Source organism: Vipera berus (genome assembly GCF_964194415.1).
Source record: "Vipera berus genome assembly, chromosome: 6".
Taxonomy (NCBI): domain Eukaryota; kingdom Metazoa; phylum Chordata; class Lepidosauria; order Squamata; family Viperidae; genus Vipera; species Vipera berus.
The window spans coordinates 70,140,920-70,168,372 of NC_138208.1; the positions used below are offsets into that span (position 1 = coordinate 70,140,920).

At 38.1% G+C, this 27,453-nt stretch overlaps 1 protein-coding gene across 1 annotated transcript in view; it reads right to left on the reverse strand.

Annotated features, from left to right (window-relative positions):
* The window catches only part of PARPBP (PARP1 binding protein), a 40,026-nt gene that overhangs the window by 9,668 nt on the left and 2,905 nt on the right, over nucleotides 1-27,453 (reverse strand). Inside the window, exons 2-9 of the mRNA XM_081330263.1 lie at nucleotides 25,154-25,378; nucleotides 22,534-22,644; nucleotides 21,511-21,681; nucleotides 19,167-19,321; nucleotides 8,871-9,054; nucleotides 7,926-8,092; nucleotides 5,344-5,422; nucleotides 2,112-2,274 (exon numbers count right to left, since the gene is read on the reverse strand). Of these exons, the coding sequence (XP_081186389.1) occupies nucleotides 2,112-2,274; nucleotides 5,344-5,422; nucleotides 7,926-8,092; nucleotides 8,871-9,054; nucleotides 19,167-19,321; nucleotides 21,511-21,681; nucleotides 22,534-22,644; nucleotides 25,154-25,378 (1,255 nt within the window). The remainder of the gene's footprint in view (nucleotides 1-2,111; nucleotides 2,275-5,343; nucleotides 5,423-7,925; nucleotides 8,093-8,870; nucleotides 9,055-19,166; nucleotides 19,322-21,510; nucleotides 21,682-22,533; nucleotides 22,645-25,153; nucleotides 25,379-27,453) is intronic.

Sequence of the window (27,453 nt, forward strand, 5' to 3'; positions counted from 1 at the left end):
CCCAGCGGCCAGACTGCGCTGCCTCCCCAAGGGCTCCTAATGGCTTGCTGCCCCGCGTGACACCGCTGGCTGACGCTAGCTCGTCTCTCTCTCTCTCTTCTTTCCTCCCTCCCTCGGTCTCCCCCTCCCCCTTTTCCGGCTCAGCCCCACATCACCAGGAGACCAAAACGGGGACATCATGGCAGAGCAGAGGAGACACAGGAAGCGGATCCAGGTACCGGGCTGGCTTATCTCCTCCCTCTTTTCGCAACCGCTCTGCGGGATGACTTTCCCTTTTCCTTCTGGCTCACCCCCCCCTCCCCCGCCCGGTCACCCTTCCCTCCCTCCTCCCCCTCCGCCTCCTCCGAGGCCGCCGCCAGTCAGCATCTCTCCTACCGTTTTTGCGGCTTTTCCGTCGCCCCCGCCGCCGCTCCCCCTTCCCCGCAGAGCCGGCCGCATCCAGCGCCTTCTTCCTCTGGAGGGAAGCACCGAAGCCTCGGCCGCGCGCAAGTCCTCGGTAAAATTTTTTTGTTGACTGGAGTATAAGCCGAAGTGGAGTTTTTCAGCCCAAAAAGTGGGCTGAAAAATTCGGCTTATACTCAAGTATATACGGTACATAGAATGAAGGCTACTGCTAAGCTTGTAAGCCGCCCTGAGTCTTCGGAGAAGGGCGGGATATAAATGGAATTAAAATAAAAAACATATCCAGTCCTCTAATCTAGGTTGATACTTGATCAGACTCACAGAACATAGTCAGATCAAGTTCACCTGGTCCATCTATGTAAGAACTGGTAATAACCCCACTGGCTTTCTCATTGTGCATGAAGACTTATTATGGCCCAACTTAATATTTAAATGCACCACTACAAGACTAGAAGGCAGATTGGTCAGATGGCCTTAATCTTGAAAAATGAAGAGGAACCAAAACACAAAATAACTTAGAAGCAACTAACCAAAGTTCTTCTTAGCTAACCTTAGTCTCTCTCACAATGACATACTCCCACCCACCCCATATTACCTCTTAATCTCTTTCTCTCTACTCTTGCCCAGGCCACATCATGCTATCATCTACTGCCAATAATTAGCTCTTGAAAGACAACCAACCAACAAGCAAGTAACACAGTTCAGCAGTAATTAAAACAAAATTATCTGCCTGGCATGCCATCAGCTTTGTGTTTTTGCCCTTTGGTAATCTCACCATGTCCTTATCACTCCTGGACAGCAAATCTTTGTATTTTTTCTGTCCTACAATTGTTGAAGAAAATGTCAGTTTCAGACCTCTCTAGAAGTAGCAACAAGATCTTTGTGGTGTACTTTGTCGCTAGAATGTAGCAAACTAAAAATTAGTCTAACTTGTTTTGTTTTGGTTTACAAAACTTGTCTTTTTTACAAAGATGGCACATTTTGTGCTGCAAAACAGTAGTAAAGATCTAAATTTTCACTCAGATGTAGAACTATGGGTGATTTCAGGACAATATTGATCATTCTCATACTACCATTGTAAAGAAAGTATGGGAAATGATCAGGCTGGGCCCGAGGGAGAGGTCAAATGCATCATTAGTCTCAAGTCCCTTCCCACAAGAGACTTAAGGCTAGCCTACTTTGAATTCCATTGACTCTTATCTACTGCCTATTTGCTCTGACATTAGTAGTTCAGATTCTTGTAGAGATCATAACCTTGCAATAAACTTTTATATTCATCTGGACTTCCTGATTTTCCCATTCTTGACATTAAGTTAAGTTGCCAGAGGGAAAGACTGCCTACAGTTTTGGGAAAGCAGGACTTTTTAAACAAATACAACAAAATAAATAAAATAAAATAAAATAACTAGGTAAGTGCATGCTGACTACAAAAAGCTGATAGATTCAAAGACAACATAACATTGAGTATCAACTGTAGAGGGACACTTGGCAGGGAAAGACTGACCGCCATCATGCCTTGCTCTGGGCTTCCTGTGGCACCTGATCCGCCACTGCAGGTGCTGAGATATGTCAAGTAGACCACTTATTTCTACATTTGTATAGCAATTATTTCATTTATTTGGGGGGTGTTCAGTTAACTGATAGCATACTTATTCATTCTGGTCAATAAATGAGGGGGCAGAGAAGTAGATATTGCTGACTGAATTTACCTGAAGTTGATCTGTCATCCGTATGAGAAGCTGCTGTTTTTTGGAGTGCTGAGGATACATATGTTAGGACTGGAGATGAAACGAAGGGTTGATTCTTTGGCTTGATTATTTGATCATCTTTGTAAGTGCAAGCAAACTGAGATCTAATTAAAGGTTGCTTCAACTAAAAAGGAAGTAGATCAATATGAATTATAACGTATAATGGTGAAGACAAGATTTTTTTAACCCACTAGCAATAGCAATAACAAAATCCTGGCATTTTTTTTTCCTTTTTTTAAATTCACTTGCTGGAATAATTAATTATATGCCTAAAATTACTATATAATTCCTTGTACTTCACATGAAAAAACAACCATGTTAAAAGTGTTTTAGAAAGCTGCAACCCTTTTTGGTTTTTTGAAAGGATTCTCATAAGTTCATTAAAAAGAATCTTTTTTCCACTGTATGCAAACATAGATGTATATAAACAAACCTAGGTCAGATATAAGCCATGTTCACGTATTGCACTACGTCAAGACTTCTTTAGTCAAGAGTTACTAAATCAGTCACACCTGGCACATTTATAAAGCACAATGACTGTATTCATATAACAGACTAACACAAATCCATATTGACATTATGCAGTATCTTGGTGTGATGTACGAACAAAAGTTACAGACAAAGGTCTCTTTCAGAAAAAAGCAGGTAGAGCCAAGAAGAAAGGGAGGGTCCAGAGAAAGAAGGGACAAATTCGTGCAAGTTGAACCACCTTCAACTGGTTCTTTGGTAAGCCATTCTTGACTTAATTAACAGACAGGGAGATTAAAGAGATTTAAATATATGTAAAACTATAGCAAATGTATTTATATTGTATTTTTGTTATTGTTGCAATAAATAACAGATGAACAATGGGTGTAGCTTCTTATGCACCAGCAGCTGAAGTAACTAATGTTCACCAAGATGTTATATTACAGAAGCTATCAAAAATGGAATCTGGGCATTTCTAAGCTGTAATCTTACAGAACCCAATGTTGTAGAAATATGGGAAAGGAGGTTTTCCACTTTATGTTTATTTTGAACCTAAAAAAGACGGTGTGCGTGTGTGTGTGAAGAGAAATACATCTTTTCACACAGAAGCAAGCTTTTTTTCCCTCCATTTTCTGGCTTTGTTTTCATAACATCCCCCTGCACTACTTGAGGTGGTGAGGAGATATAATCAGTGTAAGGGCAAATGCTCACAAGCTTAGGGGAAAAGGGGATTGTTAGAATAAAATTCAAAGGTACCAATCACTTCTGCTAGGAAACAAAAGACTCTCAAGCTGTTGCAATGTAAAGGCAGGAGAAAAAAATGTAGGATTTTATCTTGGGGCTGGTTTTCTTTCTTATTAAGGGCTTTTCCAGAAATAATAATAATAATAATAATAATAATAATAATAATAATAATAATAATAATAATAATAATAATAATAATAATAATAATAATAATAATAATAATAATAATTGGAGCCTTGGTGGAGCAGTGGGCTAATGCCTCCTTAAGTAACACCAGCTGCCTGCAATTAGTGCAGGTTCGCATCCCACCAGGCTCAAGGTTGACTCAGCCTTCCATCCTTCCGAGGTAGGTAAAATGAGGACCCAGATTGTTGGGGGCAATTAAGCTGACTTTGTAATAATGCCGCTGGGGTGTGTGTGAAAGCCCTAATAAGCAGGCATATACATAGAATGAAGGCTACTGCTAAGCTTGTAAGCCGCCCTGAGTCTTCGGAGAAGGGCGGGATATAAATGGAAATAATAATAATAATAATAATAATAATAATAATAATAATAATAATAATAATAGTAGTAGTAGTAGTAGTAGTAGTAGTAGTAAAGTTGGAAGGGACCTTGGAGATCTTCCAGTCCAACCCCTTGCTCAAGCAGGAAAACCTATACCATTTCATACAAATAGTTGTCCAGTCTCTTAAAAACTTCCATTGCGGGAGCATTCACAACTTCTGGAGGCAGGTTGTTTCACTGATTAATTGTTCTAAATCACAGGAAATTTCTCCTTAGTTCTAGGTTGCTTCTCTCTTTGATTAGTTTCCATCCATTGCTTGTGTCCTGCCTTCAGGTGATTGGAGAATAGCTTAACTCCCTCTTCTTTGTGGCAGCCCCTAGTCCTTCTCTTCATACATACCCAATTCCAGCAACCGTTCCTTATATGTTTTAGCCTCCAGTCCCCTAATCATCTTTGTTGGTCTTCTCTGTACTCTTTCTAGAGTCTCAACATCTTTTTTACATTGTGGTGACCAAACTGGATGCAGTATTCCAGATGTGGCCATACCAAGGCATTATAAAATGGTATTAACACTTCACATGATCTTGATTCTATCCCTCTGTTAATGCAGCCTACCACTGTGTTGGATTTTTTGGCAGCTGCAGCACACTACTGGCTCATATTTAAGTGATTGTCCACTAGGACTCCGAGATCCTCCTCACAGTTACTAGTACTGAGCAAGGTAGCACCATACTGTAGCTGTGCATTTGGTTTTTCTTGTCTAAATGTAGAACTATTTCTACATTTACTATTTTCACCATTGAATTTCATTTTGTTAGATAGCGCCCAATGTTCAAATCTGTCAAGATCCTCCTTGTATCTTAAGCCTATCTTCTGGAGTGTTGGCTATTCCTGAAAGGTTGGTGTCATCTGCAAATTTGATGAGGTCCCCATAAAAATAAGTATCTTTATGTTTAAACCTCTGGCTGAAAACCTTCTAGTTCAAGTAGGACAACATTAACAGCAATTCTGCCTTAACATCATTAGTGACTCTCCTGGACAATAGACTTATTTCCATTAGAGGTGACCTATTCCTACCTGTTAAAAACAAACAAACCTAGAAAATAGAACAGTAGCATCATCTTTCTAAGCTGGATCAAACAGGATACATGGCCAGATGAGCTAATTCTACTTAATGGTAATATTATATTAACAGAAAATCTTGCAAATTTATTAAAATATATCCCCCCTGCTGCTCCGTTTTACACCAAAAAAACTAGGGAGGGTCCCTTCTGAGCTGCATTCTTGCTGTAGGGTAAGTTACTTTTTATCTGCCCATTCCCTTGGCTGTGTCTCTTCTCTCTATATCTGAAGGTCAGTCCCACATACCATTACAAGTAGTATGTCAGAATGCATAAACAACAACATTTAGATTTCAATAGAAGCTTCATCTTGTGGGGGAGTGGGGGTGGCAAGGGAGATTTATGGTTAATCTACCTTAATTTTTTCACACACTGCCATCTGAATCCGCTGTCTCAGAGCTTTGGGAGAAAATCCACTGGACTGTGTTGGAGATCTGTATTAATATTTGAACAAAATACAAACAACTGTAGTAAGCATGAAATATGTTAGCTACTAGACTTATATGATATGCATTTATAGATTTAAAATATTTGTTAAATACATTAAATGAAGTACATTTAATGTATTTAACAAATAAGTACATGCACAACCCTTACAAAGTAAAACTAACCAACCAAAGAATTCTGAAATTCAGAACCTTTGTTTAATCCATTTTGAGAAAGCCAATTTACTTAGATAAAGGGTCCCACTATAAAATGAAAGATTCTGTGGATGCTTTACCGCCATATATGCATACAGACTCCTATATGTATACTGTGACTGATTGGGGCAACTAAAATTTAGAAATCTGGTTATTCTTCCTTATTCTTTCACTTTTTATACTGTTCGCAATTCAAATATTTCTCCTATTTTCTGCTACTGAAATAATCTCTTATGGTTAGGCCTAAGTTCTATATTCAGAAAGGAAGAATCAATAGCATTATAACTTTGCAGCTAGAATCACCTATCCAGTTCTTAGCAACGTAAGACTAATTTTGATAGGTAATTATTTTTAACATTCTGATCATATCCTGAGGTCCTAAGTATTGTATCTCATCCAATTTTCCTTTGTAACAGCCATGACAGAATATTGACTGAGAACAGAATTTTGACAGATAGCATTCCAAAAAGCTGATGTTTCTAATGCAGAATAATCCACTGTTCTAAAAGTTGCAGACCTCTGGATTCATTTGTGACCTTAGCCCTCCATGTACTCTCTTCTAGCTCTCTGCAAACTATTAATTCTGACAAATGCAATCTTTTCCCAATTTTTGGCAGCTACTAAGCAAAGCAAAAATGGGGGGGAGGGAGGAATGGAGTGATCAAAAAGAGAATGAAAGCATGCTGAGCAAGGCTTGTGCAACTCTTTCCAACTTCTTAATAGCTGCCTGCTCTGATCATTGACTGAGAGGGAAGAAAGTGGGGAGGGGTTAGAATTCAGATGGCAACATTCCAAGAGGATCCCAACTTCCTTCTCACTCTCTGGGGAAATGCACTGGAGAAATTTTCAAGATTTTCATACCATTACCTACATCCTTCTTTTGTTCCCCACACGCACACCAAACTTGAGCCCACACACTTCGGTTTTCAGAAAGTTATATTAGCGACTGTTAGACATAAATTCAAACCTTCTTCTATAATTCTTTCAAACATTCCTCTAGACTGGATAGAATAAACAAGATAAGGAGCCAGAACATAGCTTCTGGGATTTTTTTCCAACTGATTTATCAACAATAGTCACAGAAGACATCTATATTTTCAGTAATATGTTGCATCTGTTTGTGTATGTTTCTGATCTCCCTACTGTCTTATGTCTGGGTTTTGTGCACAGTAGAAAACACAAAGTGGGCAGAATATACAAATAGTTCTTGACTTAAGTCTGATCATTTAGCAATGATCTGGTTACAACAAACCTGAAAGAGGTACCGTACTAACGATCCAGTTGTGAATTTCTGATGGCCATCCCCTCCCAGAGTTATATGATCACACTTTGGGTGCTTGGCAACTGGTCCACATTTATGACCATTTGTAATCACATTATGACCATTTGTAAACACATTTATGACCATTTGTAATCATGTAACTGTGATTTGCAATTTTGCCAGAAACGGAATTTATTTCCGGTTTCCAGCAAAAATGCCCCATAGTGAACCATGGCTTTGCTTAATAATGGCAGCATTCGCTTTATGACTGTTACATTCAGTTAAGAATTGTTGCAAGAAGGGTTGTAAAATCAGGTGCGGTCACGTAATGACCTGCTTAATTACCATCCTGACTTACGAGTGCAATTGCAGGTTGAATTATGATTGTAAGTGGAGGACTACCTGTATTCTGCTCAGGGTCATGTGACTGGGAAAAAAAGAGGGGGCTTAGAATGAAGCAGTTAGCAATATTCCAAGCCGCTTGTTGATTGTCTCCTTCATAGAGACGAGTTGGGAATTATTTTCAGGGAACTTTTTTCCCAACAACCTAAAAGCCAGATTTGGCCCTTTTTCAAGCTCAACATTTCTTTTGCTGGCTTCTCCTCAGACACCAAATTTTTGGTGTTTAGTTTTTGGAGAGTTATCCTGCTGATGGACAGACAGAAAGTGTAGCACCATACATTCTACATAATTTCTTAATTATAGCAGGGGCGTCAAACTGCCAGCCTGCAGGCTGGACACGTCACACGGAAGCCACACCCACCCTATTGCTGGCAATAGCAAAACAGTCCCGATACATCGCGTGATATTACGTGACGTTGCGAGTTCAACATGTCTGCTCTATAGGGTTGGAAGAAATAAAAACGAGTGGTAGAAAGACACATTGAAAAAGTGGAATTATTCACTTTCAGTTTTGGCTTTCATCAGCATCAGCATTACTACGTAGTTTCCCAGATATCTTCTGCAAAATAGTTTTCTTCACAAAACAAAGACGGAATCTATCACATTATCATTATCATCATCCTTAGAACTTACTTGAACAATAACATGGTAGAAGGAAATCCAAATTCTTCATCAAATAACAAGAGAGCTTTGTTGCCGAAAGGAGAATGACTAGCTGCTTCATCTAAAACAGCCAATAAGGACTTCACAGTATCTCTGCCACGGTAAACAGTGTCATGGTTTATAGAATGTAGTTTTGGCTAAAAATTAAAATAACTTTATTAGCTATACTCTATGATAAGTTTATTAGCTACATTAGAGCACACTGAAGGAGTTTGATCATAGATTTCATATTATCTTACTTCCAATCCAATCACGTTCACATGATACAAATTTTCTCTTAAACCCTGAACTGCAATATCTGAAATATTATTCACATCTGTTTTGGTTTTGTTTTAATAGTAGGCACATTTCTGTAGGAAACAATCTAATGCAGATTTATCAGATAAAATTTCCTCATGGTAGAAATCTTCATGAATCAACTGGATTTGTATAATTCAAGGCAAGTGCATACAAACAGGGTACAAGAAGCAGTAAGGTGTACAGGCTGGTGTCTATACAAGCAAAGAGGCAAAAAAAAACCTGACATAAGATTCAAGCAAGGCAATAAAAATTTTCCTAGGACAGCTAGCCAATCATGTCAGGAAGCAATCAGCAGATAAATCACTTAACACAAGATAGGGAAGTCAAAATAAAAATAACCACTGCCAAAATATACTTGGAAGGGAGGGTGGGGAGCAAAAGTAGAACTTCCCAAAGATTAAACTAATTATCAGCACTACATTAGAGGAGAAAGCTTTTTCTTCTTGTAGAAAATATATCCCATTGAAAATAAGAACCTTTTAAAAACACATCACTATTTCCAATGTCGTTCAAAGCAATTATTTTCTTCAACTAATGGACAAGAAATAATCAGGGTATTTAGAAAAAATCTCTGTTATATCAAGCAATTTAGAAGAACAAAAGGAGGCCCCTTACTCGGGCTGGACTGCTTCCAGTAGCGCTGGCTGCCACAGCCTCATGCTGAAAACTGATAATATTTTTAATCCTCAAATCCAAATCTTGTACAACTTCCTCTGCTGCTTGACAGAAAGGATCCCTGCTGTTTCGGCCTTTTATCAACTGCATCTTGATTGTTGATAGGATTCGACCCCCTGCATGTCTGAAAAACAGACCTAGGGTCATTTCCATATTCATTTTGGCACTATCTTAAGATATTTAGTAATTTGAAAACAGAGAATATTCACAGTTAATCAAAATTGCTCAGCAAACAGCTTTGATCTGTTAAGTTGCACAGCATCTTGCAATGAGATCTGGCCTTTTAATGAAATAATTTGGTATCATGAATTGGGAGATTACAGAAGGAAGGACAATAGGCTCATACCTTGTTAATGCATTGTTTAAGTAGCAATGAAAATAGCCTGTCAGAGGTTTTAATTACATTATCATAGATTAGCTCACATTATCCAAATCCTGCTTAACCACTAAGATTTTGAAATCCTCTACCTTGCTACATATTTGTTTCCCATCTACTTAGGAGCATATTAACTTCTTTTGAATAGTGTTTTCATAAAGACTGATAAACTGCATTTTAGACAGAATTTCAAGCACCATAATGCAAGAGGGAAAGACAAAGTGTTTTAACTAATTACTTTCATAACATAAAATGCACCCTCCTAGAGATATGTAAGTCAGTTTCCCACATTCTATCTAGTGCAATAGAAAGTTGAAGTTACATAAATGGGATCAAATTTGACTTTAAGTTGGAGTAATTAAAGACGAAAAGATTTCATCTCCTTTCAATATATTTCTTTGAAATTAGATAGTACATGAGTATACGAGAGCCAACTCTCTTTTGGCTAGCATATTAGAAATTAGATATGTATTCTGAAAGCTTGTTTCCACATTCTGGAAGTCTTCCTTCCATTAGTCTAAATCTGATTCAAGTAAGTATAAAGGTAGCCTCCAGAATGTTAGTATTTTATCCCATTTGTGCTTTTTTTATATGGTGAAAAAAAATAAACATAAGATATAAAATTGGCCCGTTTTCTTTGGCAATAACTATAGATTTTCCTCTGGCTATGTGTTAGCATCATATAATCTTTATATTGCTTGTTTCAAATGAGACTTGTTGCAGACCTGTTTTTCAGACTTTCTTGAACTGTATCAAATCTGTGCTCATGCACTTGTGACCTCCTGTTTGGACTATTGCAATGCTCTCTACATGGGGCTGCCCTTGAGGACTACTCGGAGGCTCCAGCTGGAGCAGAATGCAGCCGCGCGAGTGGTGGTGGGGGCTTCCCGATACTCCCATGTAACACCTCTACTCCGTGAGCTGCATTGGCTTCCGGTTGCTCTCCGGGTAAGATTCAAGGTGCTGGTTATGACCTATAAAGCCCTAAATGGCATGGGTCCAGGTTACTTACGGGAGCACCTGCTGCCGGCATCAACTTCCCTTCGTCCAGTGCGCTCCCACAGAGAGGGCCTCCTTAGGGTGCCGTTGGTCAGAGTGTCAACTGGCGGCCCCCAGGGGGAGGGCGTTCTCTGTGGGCGCGCCAGACCTTTGGAACCGTTTACAGGTGGAGCTCCGGATGGCTCCCGACCTTCGCTCCTTCCGACGTGACCTAAAAACATATTTATTTGAACAAGCCGGCCTGGTCTGATGGGTTTAGGGGTATTTTAACGCTATTGTATTAATTTATTGAATTGGGCTGTAGTATTTAATATTTTTTTAAATTTTTATATATTGTATTTTATTGTATTGCCTTGTACACTGCCCTGAGTCCTTCGGGAGAAGGGCGGTATAAAAATTAAATTAAATTAAATTAAATTAAATTAAATTAAATTAAATTAAATTAAAATAAATAAATAAATAAATAAATTTGTTCCAAGATCACTATGACGTCATTCTCATTTCGCTGTTTATTGTGTAAAGTGGATAAGGTAGTGTACTTGAAGTCCTTAAGAATAAAGTCTGAGTTCAATAAAATGTATATCAACCCATTTGTAGACTGCATCAGCAAAAGTACACAGGTAGTCCTTGCTTATTGACTGTTTTTCAGCACCATTCAAATTTATGATAGTACTGAAAAAAATCTACAGCATATTTACAGCATCCTTCACTCACATAATCATCATTACACTCAGTGCTCACTGTCTGGTGTCTGACATGTGATTCCCCCCCCCCCTTACAGAGCAGATTAATTGGAGAGAAAGGGAACATGATTGCACCAGAGGTCTAGCTAAACCATGGAGATACTGCAGTGGTGGATTCCTATATTGGAAAAGAGATTGGATCTCCAAGTTGCTTCCAACTCTTATATTTTATATTCCAAAAATAAGACGGTTATAAAACAATATTAGATATTCAAAAATCTGTCTTTTGTGTACAACACAGCATCCATAAGCATATGGACATCACTCTTGGCATCTGCCAGTTTCTTGATCCATCTGACTTTATTTAAAAATATTCACATTTTAAAAATAGGGAGCTAACATTCTGCAAAAGGTACTGATACCTGGGATGATAGGAAGCATCCTGTAGAAATAGATCTAGACAGCATGCTGATTTTCTGTGCTTTGTTAACTCATTGTCTTCTTTAGAGCAGCTGTTTTGTATATGGACAAACTAACCGTCATTTGCAAGAGCACCTACTACGTCTTCTCCAGATTCCTAACTATGACAACCAAGCCCAAAAAGGATGGGGAGCCATGATATTCAAAGTAGAAGTATTTTACTGAGTACCTTTTAATGATTAACTACATTTTTGCACCACATAATCCAATGAGGCAAAGATTTGACATTCTTGCCTTGAACTAATATTCCTGCTGTGAGCAGTTAATGTCTTGATTTTTATTTAATCTTTCTTCCCACAGTCTTCATTTCCAAGAAAAAAAGTTCCCTTTCCCCATCAGATATTCATAACTCTAGCTGGACCAAAGAAAGGAAAACTTCATTCACTTTTTATACAAAGAAGCCAAGATAAAGTGCTGACCTACTATGTGAGGGATTAGTTTAGGACATCATGCCATGTCTGACTTCATTTTGCATTAAGATATGCTATTAACAGGCTATCCTTCTAATATAGAACTACCTATGATTGCTAAATCCTACCAAGCTCAACAGGATTTGCTCCCAAATAAGTATGCATTATACCGTGGCTAGAGACTGCTTTTATTAAGTGTTGAAATACTTTATCCAGTGTATTAAATGTGCTGCTTGTAAATTACATGAATGATTTAATCTGAAAAAAAATTCCAAGGAGTTAACATTTGGGATTTTTTCCAATTCCTCCTCTCATCTGTGCCATTTTAGTTAAAATGCAAGTATCAGAGGAGAATGCTCCAAAATGATATTTATGTTTCTGATCCAGCCTTGGATGGGAATGATATTGCAATTCAATCCAGTTGTTCAGAGTTCCAATCGGTGTAGCTATTATCCATCAAAGCAGGAAATAACCAAGTGTGGCATTTCACCACTCAATTCAAAACAGAGGGAAAAGAAAGGAGGGAGGGAAGTAAAAAAAAAAGACTTATTCTTTCCTGGAAAAGCAGCTCCTCTGAAAGTCAGATCAGTTTTTCAATTGCTGGATGCAAAAAAACTAACCCCCCACCCCCATCATAGGATAACTTTCAGAGATCAGTTATTTTAAAGCTTGTACTAGGAATACATTATTTAATAGAGATGTGACAAGATTCCGTACATAACAAAACAGTTTAATGTTTGGAGTCATTTTTAATTCCCCCCCCCTTGTTTGTACCAAATCTATATAATATTCTTTTTTCTTCACTAAATTAAAAATGACAATTGTATGTTTACTGTAGTCAAAAGTTAAAATAAACAGGGATTCAGGAGAAATTCTACAATGGCCTTGTAGAAGATACAGGGAATCACCAAAATAATCCAGTCTTTGAAGAATAAAAATGCTCACTAACCTTTGGCATATGCATTTTATTTATGTGTTTGAGAGAAAAGTAATCATTTTATATATGCCAGATTTTCTTTAGCACGAAGACTTTCCCCAGGAAAATTTCATAGATCCTTAATGAATTCAATAATTGCCTTTTAAATAATATTATGCTGTATATTTATATTCTTTTTATTTGTTCAACCCAAGGTGGCCATATGGTCCTATGGCCACTAAGGTTATCATACAGGGAAGCTGTCCAAAGATTATACAAACAAATCCCAAAATACTTCATTCATATTTCAATCTGAATATTTCTTCTTGCAGCGTGGTAGTTCTATTTCAGTTAAAAGCATATAACATGGTACTGTTGAATTTTGATTTGAATTGGATAAGAGACAAATCCATGTACCCTTCTTTCCAACCACTTTTTGTGGGTACCAATCCCTCTCAACTGCTGCAAAACTTTGAGAAATAATGGAAAGAGCTGAAAAGGTGTGAAAGGCTGTTTTTAATCAATATAAAAAAGTAAATAAGGGTTATAATGTGTTTATTAGCCTACTTTTTGCTTGAAATATCTCTCCCTGTCCTCTTGTCCTTCTGATTCACATTTCAGGTGTATTCTGTGCGACTCCTACATGACCCTCAAGTCTCCACAAAGGAACTGTGCATCCATGAAAAGAATGTTTTTTTTTAGAATTTACAATTTATCATTGCTTTATTTCCCTGAAAGAAATTTAAGGATTATCCAGTAGACACAATTTTTACCTGGATTCAAGTTCTATCTGTATCAAAAGTTCCTGGCAAATAAAATAAATAAATAAATAAATAAATAAATAAATAAATAAATAAATAAAGAGGGGGGGAGGGGTCTGGCTTGCCTATTTGTAGACTACTGACTTAAGAAGAACCCCACATTTTTTCCCTAATAAGTAGATAATCAATCAGTAAATGGATAGCAAGGGAAACAGTTGCTTCTGTACTACAGTATTATGATTACAATTGCTGAATGAGGAAGAAGTAGCTTTGCTATTTCTCTTACCTCACTTTATCCTTTCTTGCAGCCAGGACAGGACAGTTTCTAGATAGCCTTCTCTCTATGTAGTCTCTTTCTATAATTCAAGAGGGCTATACATATGACTACTCAAATGCTGCATAACTATAACTTTTTCAGTCCAAACCCACATATGTCTTTTGAACTTTAAATTAAAAAAGTTAACTTTGTTCAAATCACTAAGAAAAAGTGCAAGTAGTAAATACTGTAATACACTGTTGCAATACTATAAAAACTATATCATGTAAACTAAAAAAAATGTAACATGTAAAATCACAAGATCTAGAAATGAATTTTAGATGCCAAACAATTCCATGTATGAAATTATAATTTGAATTAAATTCTGTGACAAATTTACTTTTTAAAAACATATTTTAGATATCTTAGATTTTATATGTTTTAGATATAATTTCATAGTTTAACCATTCTTCAAAAGATGGAATCAAAGATATTTTTCTAATAAAAGGCATATAGAATCCTTGCAGTTAGTAACGAATACAGTGCTGGTGCAGTACATTTTGAAGGGTTATATTATGTTCAAAGTAAATTTTAGTGTTCTTCCATTAAAGTTTGTACTGTCACATCACGTATAACTGAGTTATACTCACTAATAATCTATACATGATGCTTAGCCTATGTCAATAATACGTGTTATTAGACTGTAAAATTGGACAGCCTTTTCATTAGCGTTTCTTTTTACTGTCACACTGCTTATTTGAAGGCACTGAAACCAGTGGCAGAATGTTGCATATTAAGAAACTTGAGAGCTTTTATCTTTGTCCTATTATCAATAAAATCTTGAAATTCATACAAACTATTTCTCCACTGAGCAAATTTATTAGAGGCTTTGTCTTCATAAAAGCAAACTTGTAGAAGACAGCAGGAAGGGAAAAGCGCAAATTTATTATTTTCCTGTATATCCCAGGCATTCAGTAGTTTACTTAGACTTGTGTAATAATAACTTTTAATTTATGGATCCAGATACATATGAAAAGCGTCTAGAAGACTGGAACAGTAATTCATTACTTGTCTGTGCCAAGTAACAAGCTTATCCTCAATAAATACTGGAATCATTTGAAAAAAGAAAGTGGTGAGAAATTCATTTTGACAGCTGTGACTATTCTTAACCAAGACAGATTTAACTTTTCCCATCTAGATATATCTGATATATTTTTTCCAAGTTGGTAAATAATTAATCTTAAATAAATATTTTTTTTAAAAATCCAAAATATTTTATCTTGTTAGCAGAAAAGTTAGTCTGTTGTTTGATAGGTGCATTACTTTACTTTTCATCCTGTCAAATTCCATACCAATGCATGAGTTTTCTCTTTATTAATTCTGCAATCTAAGAATGAACCATTTTGCCATATTTATTTATTTATTTATTTATTGAATTTCTATACCGCCCTTCCCCCGAAGGACTCAGGGCGGTGTACAGGGCAGTAAAAACATTACATACAAAAGTTAAAATAAAATTAAATTAATTAAGCCCTAACAATAAATAATTAAAAATACCCCAAACCCTTAAACCAGGCCGGCCTGTTCAAATAAATAGGTTTTCAGATCATGGCGGAAAGAGCGAAGGTCGGGAGCCATCCGGAGCTCAACCGGTAATTGATTCCAAAGGACTGGCGCGCCCACAGAGAATGCTCTCCCCCTGGGGGCCGCAAGCCAACACTCTCTGACCGATGGTACCCTGAGGAGGCCCTCTCTGTGGGAGCGCACAGGATGAAGGGAAGATGACACCGGCAGCAGGTGCTCCCGTAAGTAATCCGGACCCATGCCATTTAGGGCTTTATAGGTAATCACCAGCACCTTGAATCTCACCCGGAGGGCAACTGGAAGCCAATGCAGCTCGCGGAGAAGAGGTGTTACATGGGAGTATCGGGAGACCCCCATCACAACTCGCGCGGCCGCATTCTGCACCAGCTGAAGCCTCCGAGTGGTCCTCAAGGACAGCCCCATGTACAGAGCATTGCAGTAGTCTATACGAGAGGTCACGAGCGCATGAGTCACTGTACGCAGGGCATCCTGGTCCAGATAGGGTCGCAACTGGCGCACCAGGCGAACCTGGGCAAAAGCCCCCCCGGTCACAGCTCCTACATGGTCTTCCAAACTGGGCTGTGAGTCCAGGAGGACACCCAAGTTGTGAGCCCTATCTACGGGGGGGTAACACCTCACCCCCCATGGTTAAAGATGGAATGGACTGAATTTCCCGAGATGCCGGAACATACAACCACTCGGTCTTGTCGGGATTGAGCCGAAGCCTGTTCCTCCCCATCCAGACCCGAACCGCCTCTAGGCAACGGGACATCACATCGAGGGCCTCACTGGGGTGGTTTGGGGTAGAGATGAAAAGCTGGGTATCATCGGCGTACTGATGATACACCACTCCAAAACCACGAATGATCTCACCCAGCGGCTTCATATAGATGTTGAACAGGAGAGGCGAGAGGACCGACCCCTGAGGAACTCCATAAATGAGAGGCCTCGAGGCCAACCTCTGCCCTCCTGTCAGCACTGACTGCAAAGGTCCCAGGAGGTAGGAGGAGAACCACTGGAGAACAGTGCCCCCGACTCCCAACCCCCTGAGGCGCCGCAGTAAGATACCATGGTCGATGGTATCGAAAGCCGCTGAGAGGTCTAATAGGACTAGGACAGAGGAACAACCCCTGTCCCGAGCCCGCCAGAGATCATTCACCAGTGCGACCAATGCCGTCTCCGTGCTGTACCCGGGCCTAAAGCCCAATTGGTACGGGTCTAGATAATCCGCTTCCTCCTGGAACAGAGGGAGCTGATGCGCCACCACACTCTCAACAACCTTCGCAAGAAAGCGAAGGTTGGAGACCGGACGATAGTTATTCTATATAGCCGGGTCCAGGGCAGGCTTCTTGAGGAGGGGCCTCACCACCGCCTCCTTCAAGGCGGCAGGAAAGCTACCCTCACTCAAAGAAGCAGTTATCACTGCCTGGAGCCAGCCTCGTGTCCCCTCCCGAGCCGCATAGACCAGCCAGGAGGGGCACGGGTCCAATAAACACGTGGTGGAGCTCAGCTTCCCCATGATCCTGTCCACATCTTCCGGAGTCACAGGGTTGAACTCGTCCCAGATAACATCACCAAGACCGCTCGTGTCACCTCCGTCAGACTCTGCCCAATCAGAGTCCAGACTGGCCCGAATCAGAGCGATTTTGTCCGACAGATGTTGGCTAAACTCCTCGGCACGACCCTGCAAGGGATCCTCCCTCACCTCCTGATTAAGGAGGGAGCGGGTCACCCTGAACAGGGTGGCCGGGCGATTATCTGCGGACGCGATGAGGGCAGCAAAGTAATTAGACTTTGCCGCCCTCATCACCACGAGATAAGACCTCGTAGAGGACCTTAGTCACAATCGGTCGGATTCAGACCGGCTGGATCTCCAACAGCTCTCTAGGCCCCGTCTCCGACGCTTCATCTCCCGGAGCTCAACGGAAAACCATGGAGCCCACTGGGATCTGCGCCGGGTCAGGGGCCGCATGGGTACAACGCGGTCGAGTGCCTCCGTGGCTGCCCTTTCCCAGGCTTCCACCAAGGCATCGGCCGGGCTGTGAGCGAAGGCGGCAGGCGGAGACCCAAGCGCCACTTGAAACCGCTCAGGGTCCATTAGGCGCCTGGGGCGGAACCATCTTGTCGGTTCCGTGACCCAGTGATGGGGGGTGGCGAAGCGGAAGGCCAGCCGCAGGAGATGATGATCGGTGCATCACAGGAGCATAATAATTGGAGAACCCCCACCCAGATCATCTAACCACCGTCCAGATAGAAAAACAAAATCGAGCGTGTGACCCCCCCATGAGTCGGGCCCTGAATTACTTGCATCAGGTCCATGGCCATCATGGAAGCCATGAACTCCTGAGCCAATTCTGATGATCCCCCCAGGGATGGCAGATTAAAGTCCCCCAAAATCATAAGTTTGGGGAACTCAATCACCAAACCCAAGAGGATATCGAGAAGTTCAGGCAGGGCTGCTGCTACGCGACTGGGCAAAAGGTACACCAGCAGCAAGCCCAACTGAGCCCTAGGGCCACATCTCAGGAGGAGTGACTCACACCCGGATATCTGGACAACGGTGGCCTCCTGTGGACATAAGGTCTCTCTCATAACCACCGCCACACCCCCGCCCCTACCCTGAGCCCGAGGCCGGTAGAGCACCCGGAAACCTGGAGGGCAGAGTTCAGTCAGAGGGACACCACCCTCTGGGCCCAACCAGGTCTCCGTAATGCAAGCCAGGTCCGCACGCTCCTCCTCAACCAAATCTCGGATGAGAGAAGCCTTATTAACTATGGACCTGGCATTAAAATACACAAGCCTAAGCTCAGGTGGCTGCTCACCCTCGTTCCCGGAACCACGGGTCGAAACCACGGGTATATGCAGTATACTTCCCCAGCACAATGTTAAAAGATCCTCTGGACTGAGTAATTGTGAGTATGATATCATCAGCATACAATTTTAATTTATATTCCGGAGTATTGCACTTCACTAGACCTTACTGTATCAAGTGAGCAGATGCTACAGGAGTCAGTTAACAGTTTTTTCAGTTACCACCTTTCTTCTTACACTAGCTCTTATATCTATAATATTAGAAACATCACCTTTAACCACCTATTGAGTCCCAAAATGTCCTTTTCTTTATCTCCCGCTTACCTATTCTTACTTTCTGTACAAGGCTCATCTATTTTGCCTGTCTTCTTTCTACTAACAATATTACTTTTCTCAAGGAATTAATTCTTGTTCAGCAATCTTTTCAGAACTAACCTTCACTTAACAGGCTTTCTATTACCACATTGCCAATTTTTCAACTGTGCTTTATCAGTATTTATTTTTCAACCTTCCAAATATTCCAAACTATAAATTTATTAATCCCAACATGGAATATTAACTATAAAACAATCTGATGATAAACTACTATATGTCCCATCAATAACTACATGTAGGGGTAACATTAAGTTTGTAACTGTTGTAATAATAGCTATCACTATTGTACTCTCAGCTTACACAGATAATTACACAATTTTTAACCAAAACAATAATAAAACAAGAGATGAAAGAGACCAAAACAATGAAAGATTGATAGAAGTAAAAAGTAATAATTAAAATGCAGTTTTCCACTGAATTATTTAAACTTGCATTAAAAAGGACACCACATGGTAAGATTTACCCAGTTTGAAAATGAACTACTGTAATTAAGAATCGGATTTGCTTGGCTTTTCAAAGGCTAATGAATAAAGATACATTTTAAGTTTCAAAAAATAATAGGTAAGTCAATGAGAAAAGAATTACCTTGGATCCAGATCTTCACCAATAATTTCTTCTAATTTATCAATAAAATGAATAAACTGAAAAAGTCCCTTCACATGACTTCTTAAAGGATCAGTTGGTGAAGGAGCATATCCTTTTCCTCCAAGTTCTATGGAACGTATAAATGAAGTTGCCATCTAACAAGAAAAACAAAATTTAGGTTCAGTATGTAAAATGGTAATAGAAAAGGATAGTTTTTTAAAAACAAATTCTTTACAAAAGGGTATAAAAACTTTTAGTTAATAAAAAAATGCATTCAATGTATGTTGGAAACTGAAATAATGTTTACTATTTTCTGTATGTAATCATAATATATCAAATTTATGCCCACTTTTGATTTTAGAGTCTTAGATTTCACTACAATGTTCCAGTTTAGCTTCTGAATTTTTCTGTGGCTCTGACAATAATGAGCAAAGATCAATGTTTCTAAGACTATATCAAAAGCAGTAGGCCAAGATGATGTGAACACTAGCATTTTCTGTCCCATTTTCCCCTCATAAACTGCTGGGAAAAACCAGTGTATATGGAAGATATTTCCTTTCACATGGCATATGCTCAGCATGTATAAGTCTCCAGTTGGGACTACCCATGAGACTGTGGAATAGCCAGCTCTGGGAATGAGTATATTTTATAGACTTCATTGTTTATTTTACAATTAAAACAATCCAGAGAATTCTAGTGTATCCCATTCTAGCACACATACCCACTATTTTTTTCTTCTTTCAATAGCAATGACCATATACATTGTATTAAATTGTTCAGAAATCCCCAGATTTCAGAAGGGGCCTTACTGCACAATAGAAATTACTGTTGGAAAATAAAATATTTTGCAAAATATGGCTTGAATAGAAGATGCTCTTTATTACAGCCAAATAGCACAATCATACACAACTCAAAAATAACCACTAATTATGTTATTTTAGACTGTAACCTTATACTATTTTAAAATAATGGTGAAAAGCATGGCCTTTCAGCTCATATTGAAAACTTATAAGCATATTTGGTTATTAACTGATGGTTCTATTTTGATCCCAAAATAACATGAGAAATTGAAGCTGGGGTACAATTAAATTTTAAAAAAATAGCAGGAAAGATTTCTTTTTGAATGTCTGGGCTGGACAAGGAATTACTATTTTAAATCAGTTGATTTTTAATGGTTGTTTTAAAGTTCTTGAGAAACAATGTTTTAAGTCAATATTCTGACTTACCTCCAATATATAATAGGCCAAATATGTAACAGAAACACATATTAATTAGAAAACAAGGCTTTATTGCTTTAGCAGCTGCCAAGATGCCTGCATCTTAACTTAGTATGATATATACAGTATATGCGTAAATTGTTTGGATTGCTAACAAAGAATTAAAGGGAGACTGATATAGCTATTTCAAACTTATTTGTTCTCATCAGTCAGCCACACTCTTCTGAGATTCGAACCTGGGCTGATTGCACATTAGGCAGTTGTTTTAACCTCTAGGCCACAGGCTCTTTCCCACTTTGTCACTTTCCCTCCCCAATACAGGTGACAAAGCGAGAAAAAGCTTGTGGCCTAGAGGTTAAAACAACTGCCTAATGTGCAATCAGCCCAGGTTCGAATCTCAGAAGGGTGTGGCTGACTGATGAGAACAAATACAATTGAAATAGCTATATCAGTCTCCCTTTAATTCTTTGTTAGCTATCCAAAAAATTGACGCAAATAATAATTGTCGCAGTTGCGACTGCTGTCTGTGGACTGCCTGAGTTTGGGCTGATACAGGCAAAAAGATTTGGCCCGTATTTGGGCTGACAAGGTGTTCAAAATACTCAATATATATTTGAGCAATGCACCTATCAAACAACAGGCTAACTTTTCTGCTAACAAGGTCAAATGACACAGTAAGTTATGAAATGGACTACATTTAATTAGAAGCTCAATGGTTGAATTAACAATAATAAATTATAGTTATAATTACATAATTTTGTTAATTAATTTTTTGTTATAGGTTGCTTATTTCAATCACTATAATGTTTTTTTCTTCATAATATCTATATTTTTGGGTGATGTAAATATTGATAGTGTATGATCATCAAAAAGCTTTAAAATTTTAAAATAATGAAATTAAAAAAAGAATTTTTTCATTATCATATTCTATGATTATTTTATGAATAACATTATCAATTGTTTACTAAAGTAATCTTTATATGAGCCTAAAATAATATTCTATATACATTTGCTTAACTTAGAAAAAGAATCCTAAGTTAACTTTTGAGTAGCGGAATCAATCATTTAAGACTATTTGTTACATCTATTCAATGTCAACACAAAGCAAAGCAATCTCTCATACATACCGGAAATATAGACATTTGTTTCTCCTGGGCAGCATGCTTTAGATCAGTAAAAGCCTCTCTTCCAAGTCCTCTATCAGGAATGTTTAAAATTTGAGCAAAAGCCAGATCATTTTTGGAATTAACCAGTAAAGTTAAATATGCATACAAAGTTTTCTTCACCATTAATGGCAGCTACAATTAAAACACAATCCTATAATTTTTCTTCTAGATTCCTTCAAAAAATATGATGTAACAATGTATTAGAAACTTTTTTAATAAAGTAAAATGTGATCTATATATTTTTTCAAATTACTGACGCTATTTTGAAAAATGTATGTGTTTATTAGTTTATATTTCACATTCGTTAACCACCTATTTTCCTGGGTGGTACACAATATAATCAGTAAAATTAAACATTAAAATCAAAATAATTTCAGATCAAGATTAAAAACTTTAAAATTAGAAATCAACATTATAAACAAATGTATAGAAGAATTACAAGATGGGGGCTTAGCAGTTTTTAATACAGGTGGGGGGGAGTCTTATGGGGCCGGCCAGCTGCATGGTTATGTGGGCCCATGTGTCCCCCACACAAGGCTACACGGCCACATTTTAGATAAGAATTAGCATAAATAAGCATGCACTGACCACAATTTTATATTAATCATATATTTTTTAACCTTTACAATCTGGCATTTAGAACATTTGTATCGATCAACAGATAATGGATAATATTATTGCTAAATTGTTACTGATTCAAAAGCCAGTAAATGTTTTGAGAACATTCCATTTTATTTCTGATCAGACTTTTAAAAACCATGTACCGGTAATACAGAATTTAAAGCAGGACCCCAAAAAACATTTGGGAGTTCAACAAGTCAAAAGAATAGGGCTTTGACACTAACCATTAAAATGGGGAAAAACAGCTAGCATAATAATTAGCAAATGAAATATTTATTATAGTCATAGGTCACTATAATATAATTATCTTTTATAAGAAAGTTTATAGTAGTTAGGAAATAAAATAGAAGACACAAATCTTACATCTTCTTTATCCTGGTTCATTCTTCTCGTTGGCGTGGAGGGTGCAGAATTAGTAGAATTGTTCTCAATTGTTAAATCTGCTGTTCCAGCAATAAATTCTAACAATTGTACCTTTTGCAAAGAAGAGAATTCAGAATTATAGTTAGCTTGATAGTCAATTTATAAAGAGAAGCAAGTTATGGGGGCTTCCTGATCCTTGCATAAATCATCATAACTATCCCCTAAAGAGAGGTCATTGACAGAATCCTAGAATATTGGTACTTGGACCATTAGGGAAACCTTTCAGTTAACCATTGTGAATCACTGTTGGTATTGAGAGCTGTCAAAATATCCCTTTTAAGGCTGAAAATGTAGGTAATAGACTTTACCTTTCCTCCTACATCAAGAGGTAGAATAAAGTAACAAAATTTAAGAAGTTTGTACTATTTATATATTACTCTGTGGATGTTCAGATGATAAACACAAACATGTTTCCATGCAGAGGAATTAAAATTAAAATCCTAACACTGTTTCAGTTAAAGTTGATACTTTCACAAAGTACAGGAATTCCTCAATTTACAACCACAATTGAGCCCAAAATTTCTGCTGTTAAGCAAGATATTTGTTAAGTGAGATTTGCCCCATTTTACGACCTTTCTTGCCACAGTTGTTAAGTGAATCTGACTTTCCCACTGACTTTGCTTGTCAGAAGATCACAAAAAATGTGATTACATGATCCCAGGACACTGCAACCATTATAAATATTATAAATAGTTCCCAAGCATCTGAATTTTGATCATGTGATCTTGAAGATGCAACGGTCCTAAGTATGAAAAATGGTCGTAAGTCACTTTTTTTCAGTGCCGTTGTAACTTCAAACAGTCATTAAACAAATGTAAGTCAAGGATTACCTGTAAAAAGGTAAAGGTTCCCCTGCACATGCGTGCTAGTCGTTTCCAACTCTAGGGGCCGGTGCTCATCTCCGTTTCAAAGCCGAAGAGCCAGCGCTTGTCCGAGGACGTCTCCGTGGTCAAGTGGCCGGCATGACTAGACACCAAAGGTGCACGGAACGCTGTTACCTTCCCACCGGAGTGGTTCCTATTTTTCTACTTGCATTTTTACGTGCTTTCGAACTGCTAGGTTGGCAGAAGCTGGGATGAGTAACAGGCGCTCACTCTGCTATGCGGCATTCGGGATTCGACCCGCCAAACTGCCGATCGACAAGCTCAGCGTCCTAACCCACTGAGCCACCACGTCCCTCTAGGATTACCTGTACCCCTCAGCTAATATGTGGCTATTCAGTATCTATATGGTATCTTTCTTAGGCGATTTGCCATTCCAGAGGAAACAGAAGTAATTAAATAAAGGCATATTTTCTAACCAATCAGTTTCCTTGAATTAGAAAATGAAACATTTTCCTCACTCAGCTGAATTGCTGTCCAGCAAGGAGGAATAAACTACATACATTCTTCAACTATTATAAGTAACCATTATTGTGTATGGTTATAGAGCAGCATTCCAGGAAATGTCCATTGTACTTTGCTTTTCTAAAGTTGACTTATTTTTCCATAATGATTAACATATGTATTTGATAATGCTATAATGCATTTGATAATGCTATTTTTTCTGAATGTTTGATTACTAAGATTTTAAGTAATTTTTACAAGTGTTGCATTGTACTGTGTTGGGTACAATGAATTATATAGAAAATGATTATTATATATGTATGTACACATATATAAAATAAATTATAAATATCAATAAATAAATCTTTTGTTTAGATAAGGCATCAGCAACAGTAATTCTACAAAAAATACATCAATGCAGAAAATGATCTGTAGCTCTAAGCCACATAATGTTGTGATTCAGGGTCAGCCTGTGGGTTCGGCAGTTGGGTCGGACGACTCAGAGGAGGAGGAGGGGGGTGTTGAAGAGCTTGCTGATGATGGCCTTGAGGCTCCGCAGAGCCCTCAGCCGGGCCCCTCCCACCTGGTCACGACGGAGACCCAGCTGTGTGAGCCTGACAGCGTGGATGAAGATGACCCACAGCTGGCCCTGTTCAAGGACGCCCAACGCAGGAGGCAGTCAATCAGGAGTAAATAGAGGAAGGCAATGGGGCACCTCGGAAGGAGGCAGAGAGAGGCCACGCCCTGAACTGTATTTAAGGGAAATGTGTGGGAGGGCTGGTTTGCTGAAGGCAACCACTTGGATAGTTCCTGTTTCATAGTTGGTGTCTTGTCTTGCTCTGTTTTATGTTAATAAATTTGGCAGGCTTTATTCCAGCCTCTTGCCGTTTGTAAAGGGGTTATCCCTGCTTTTGCTGCAGGGCCGGTAGCAGGCTGGTACAGAACACATAATCTATGCTTTTGTGATTTCAAGATTATTGTTCAGATAATTTAGCATATTTTAAATACCTTTGTTTTGGCTACATTTCTTATCAGGCTTTTAAATAAAATCAAAAAGCATGCTACTGCACTTCACAAAAATTCCTATTAACCCACACCTAAGAAGTTATATATGACTGTTTTGACCTCATTTTGATAAAAATATTTCTTTACTGAAAGCTACAAAATTTCCCTGATTTACATTACAATTTTTATTTGATACCTGTATATTCAAATCAATAATGACACATACTTACAGAGGAGATGGATTCAATTTGCAATCCTAGTGTCTCACATTTTATATATATATCTACAAGATCCATCATATTGCAGCGCTTTAAAAAGCTCGCATAACTATTTCTGATGTCTGCATAATTTTCAGGAGTTTTTGAATTTTCAGGTAATATGCCTAGCTTGTCAGGAACAAAGTAATTCCAAGATAGTATCACTTCACTAAGAGATGCTTCAAACTCACCACAAAGCTATAAAAAAGAAGAAAGAGTTATTCAGAATGACTGTAGTGATGCTCTGCAGCAACTTCAGTCAAGATCTAAAAATGATTTACAAGCTTAACCGTCCTGAAATGACAGAGCTATTGTGATCAGTTAACTTAAATTTTCCTGATATATTTTAATCATTTTATGAGTTATAAATGTGTTCTTCACTATGAGGTCAGCTAACAATGACACTGAACTAAGCTACCCAGGTATGCACCTACATGTGTATCATTTTTCTGTCTTCTGCTTTATTGTGATATTTATGATAATTCATCATGGTTCCTGCATATTGCATCTATTTGATTGGATAAATTTAACCAATGCCAAGTGTCATATGTACTGCCTGTGAATAACATGTGCAGGAAATAGGGACTTCCGGTTTGCCATCGCGGCCACTGGAAGGCAAGCTCCGTCTTCCACGTTCGGTTTCACTCCGCTGGGGGACCCTGGAAAGGGTTGAGTCGCCCTGTAGGGGCGAAAAGCAAGGAGGGGACCCCCGCTTGTTCGTGGGAGGACAGTAGCCCTTCGATCCAGGGCAGCCCTCCAAACTGGCGGACAAAAGACTGGCCATAGGAATATGGTTCGTCATTAAGCTGCAGGAAGACCTGGAGGAACATTGTCCATAGGGTCGCGATGGGTCGGACACGACTTCGCAACTAACAACAACAACAAATATAAATCAGAAGAAATTTGAAGAGCAAGAAGAACAGACCAAAGGGAAGACAAATGTATCAGGACAACTATGGGGATTTAGAATAATAGAGATGATTAGTTAGCCTTTCCAAAAAAATGGCGACTGGATGGTCTCTCTTATTTCAAATAATATATATAACAACAGAGGGAGATCTATTTGATGACTTAAAAGCACTGACATGGAAAGGCAAGCTGGCAAAGGAAGAAAGCTAGAATAAGGCTGAAGAAAATTAGGGTTCTGATTTATTAGAGAGGATTTTATATTACTAATTAAAATAGATTATAGTCAAATAGACAAGATGTGTATTTTGAATACTAGATTTTGTTATGAATTGAGATAAAGAAAACTTTGGTCACTTAAAACTTGGAAGTACAAATATTAAAAGTTAAATTTGAATATTGATGAGAAATTAAAAATTGGGGAAAACCAAATATATAGGATATTGATTGTCTATAAAGATTGAATGTAAAAGTAATTAAGATATGTATAAGCTAAAAATTTATTGATAAATGTAATAAGCACGTTTTACTTAGTTGATACAATAAGAGCTGTATTAGCTTAAATGAGACTAGATATTAAGGGAAAAAGGGAGGAAGTATTTGATGTTGAAATAAGGGAAATTTTGGTCATTAAATTTAAGACATTTGGAAATTAGTTGAAAATAAGGATGTTATATTGTATTAACTAGATGGTGCAAGGTAGTGGAAAATAGAATATACTTAAATAGATAAGATGTGTATCTTGAATATTAGACTTTCATGTGAATTGAGATAAAGGAAACTTTGGTTACCTAAAACTTGGAAATTATAAATATCAAATGTTAAATTTAAATTTTGATGGGAAACTAAATATTGGGAAAAACTAACAAGATATTGTCTAGAATGTAAAAGCAACTAGGATATGTATAACCTAAAAAATTATTGATAAATAATGCAATTTTTACTCAATTGATATACTAAGAACTGTATTAGTTCAAATATGAGACAGTAGATATTAAGGGAAAAAGAGAGGAAATATTTGATGTGGTACCTTGAGATTTGTACTAAAGATTTTTGTATGCTATTGAATTATCGATTAACCCAGCCACAACGTTGCTTTTTAAATACTTAAATGTAAAATTAGAAAATTAATAAAATACTACAAAAAAAATTATGCAGGAAATATAAAACAAGGGAGCCAAATAGCAGAGAAGATAATGGTTGCCATTTGTTATTCCTGTTGTTTTGGTAAATGGGTACCCTGGGCTTTGCCCATCTTCTCATGAAAGAAAAGTTTTAGTTTTTTACCAAGCAATTAAGGTTAATAATTGAATTGTCAGGCAACTATGCCTTTGTTGTCGTGAGAAAGGTAAAGCAGGGAGAATTTT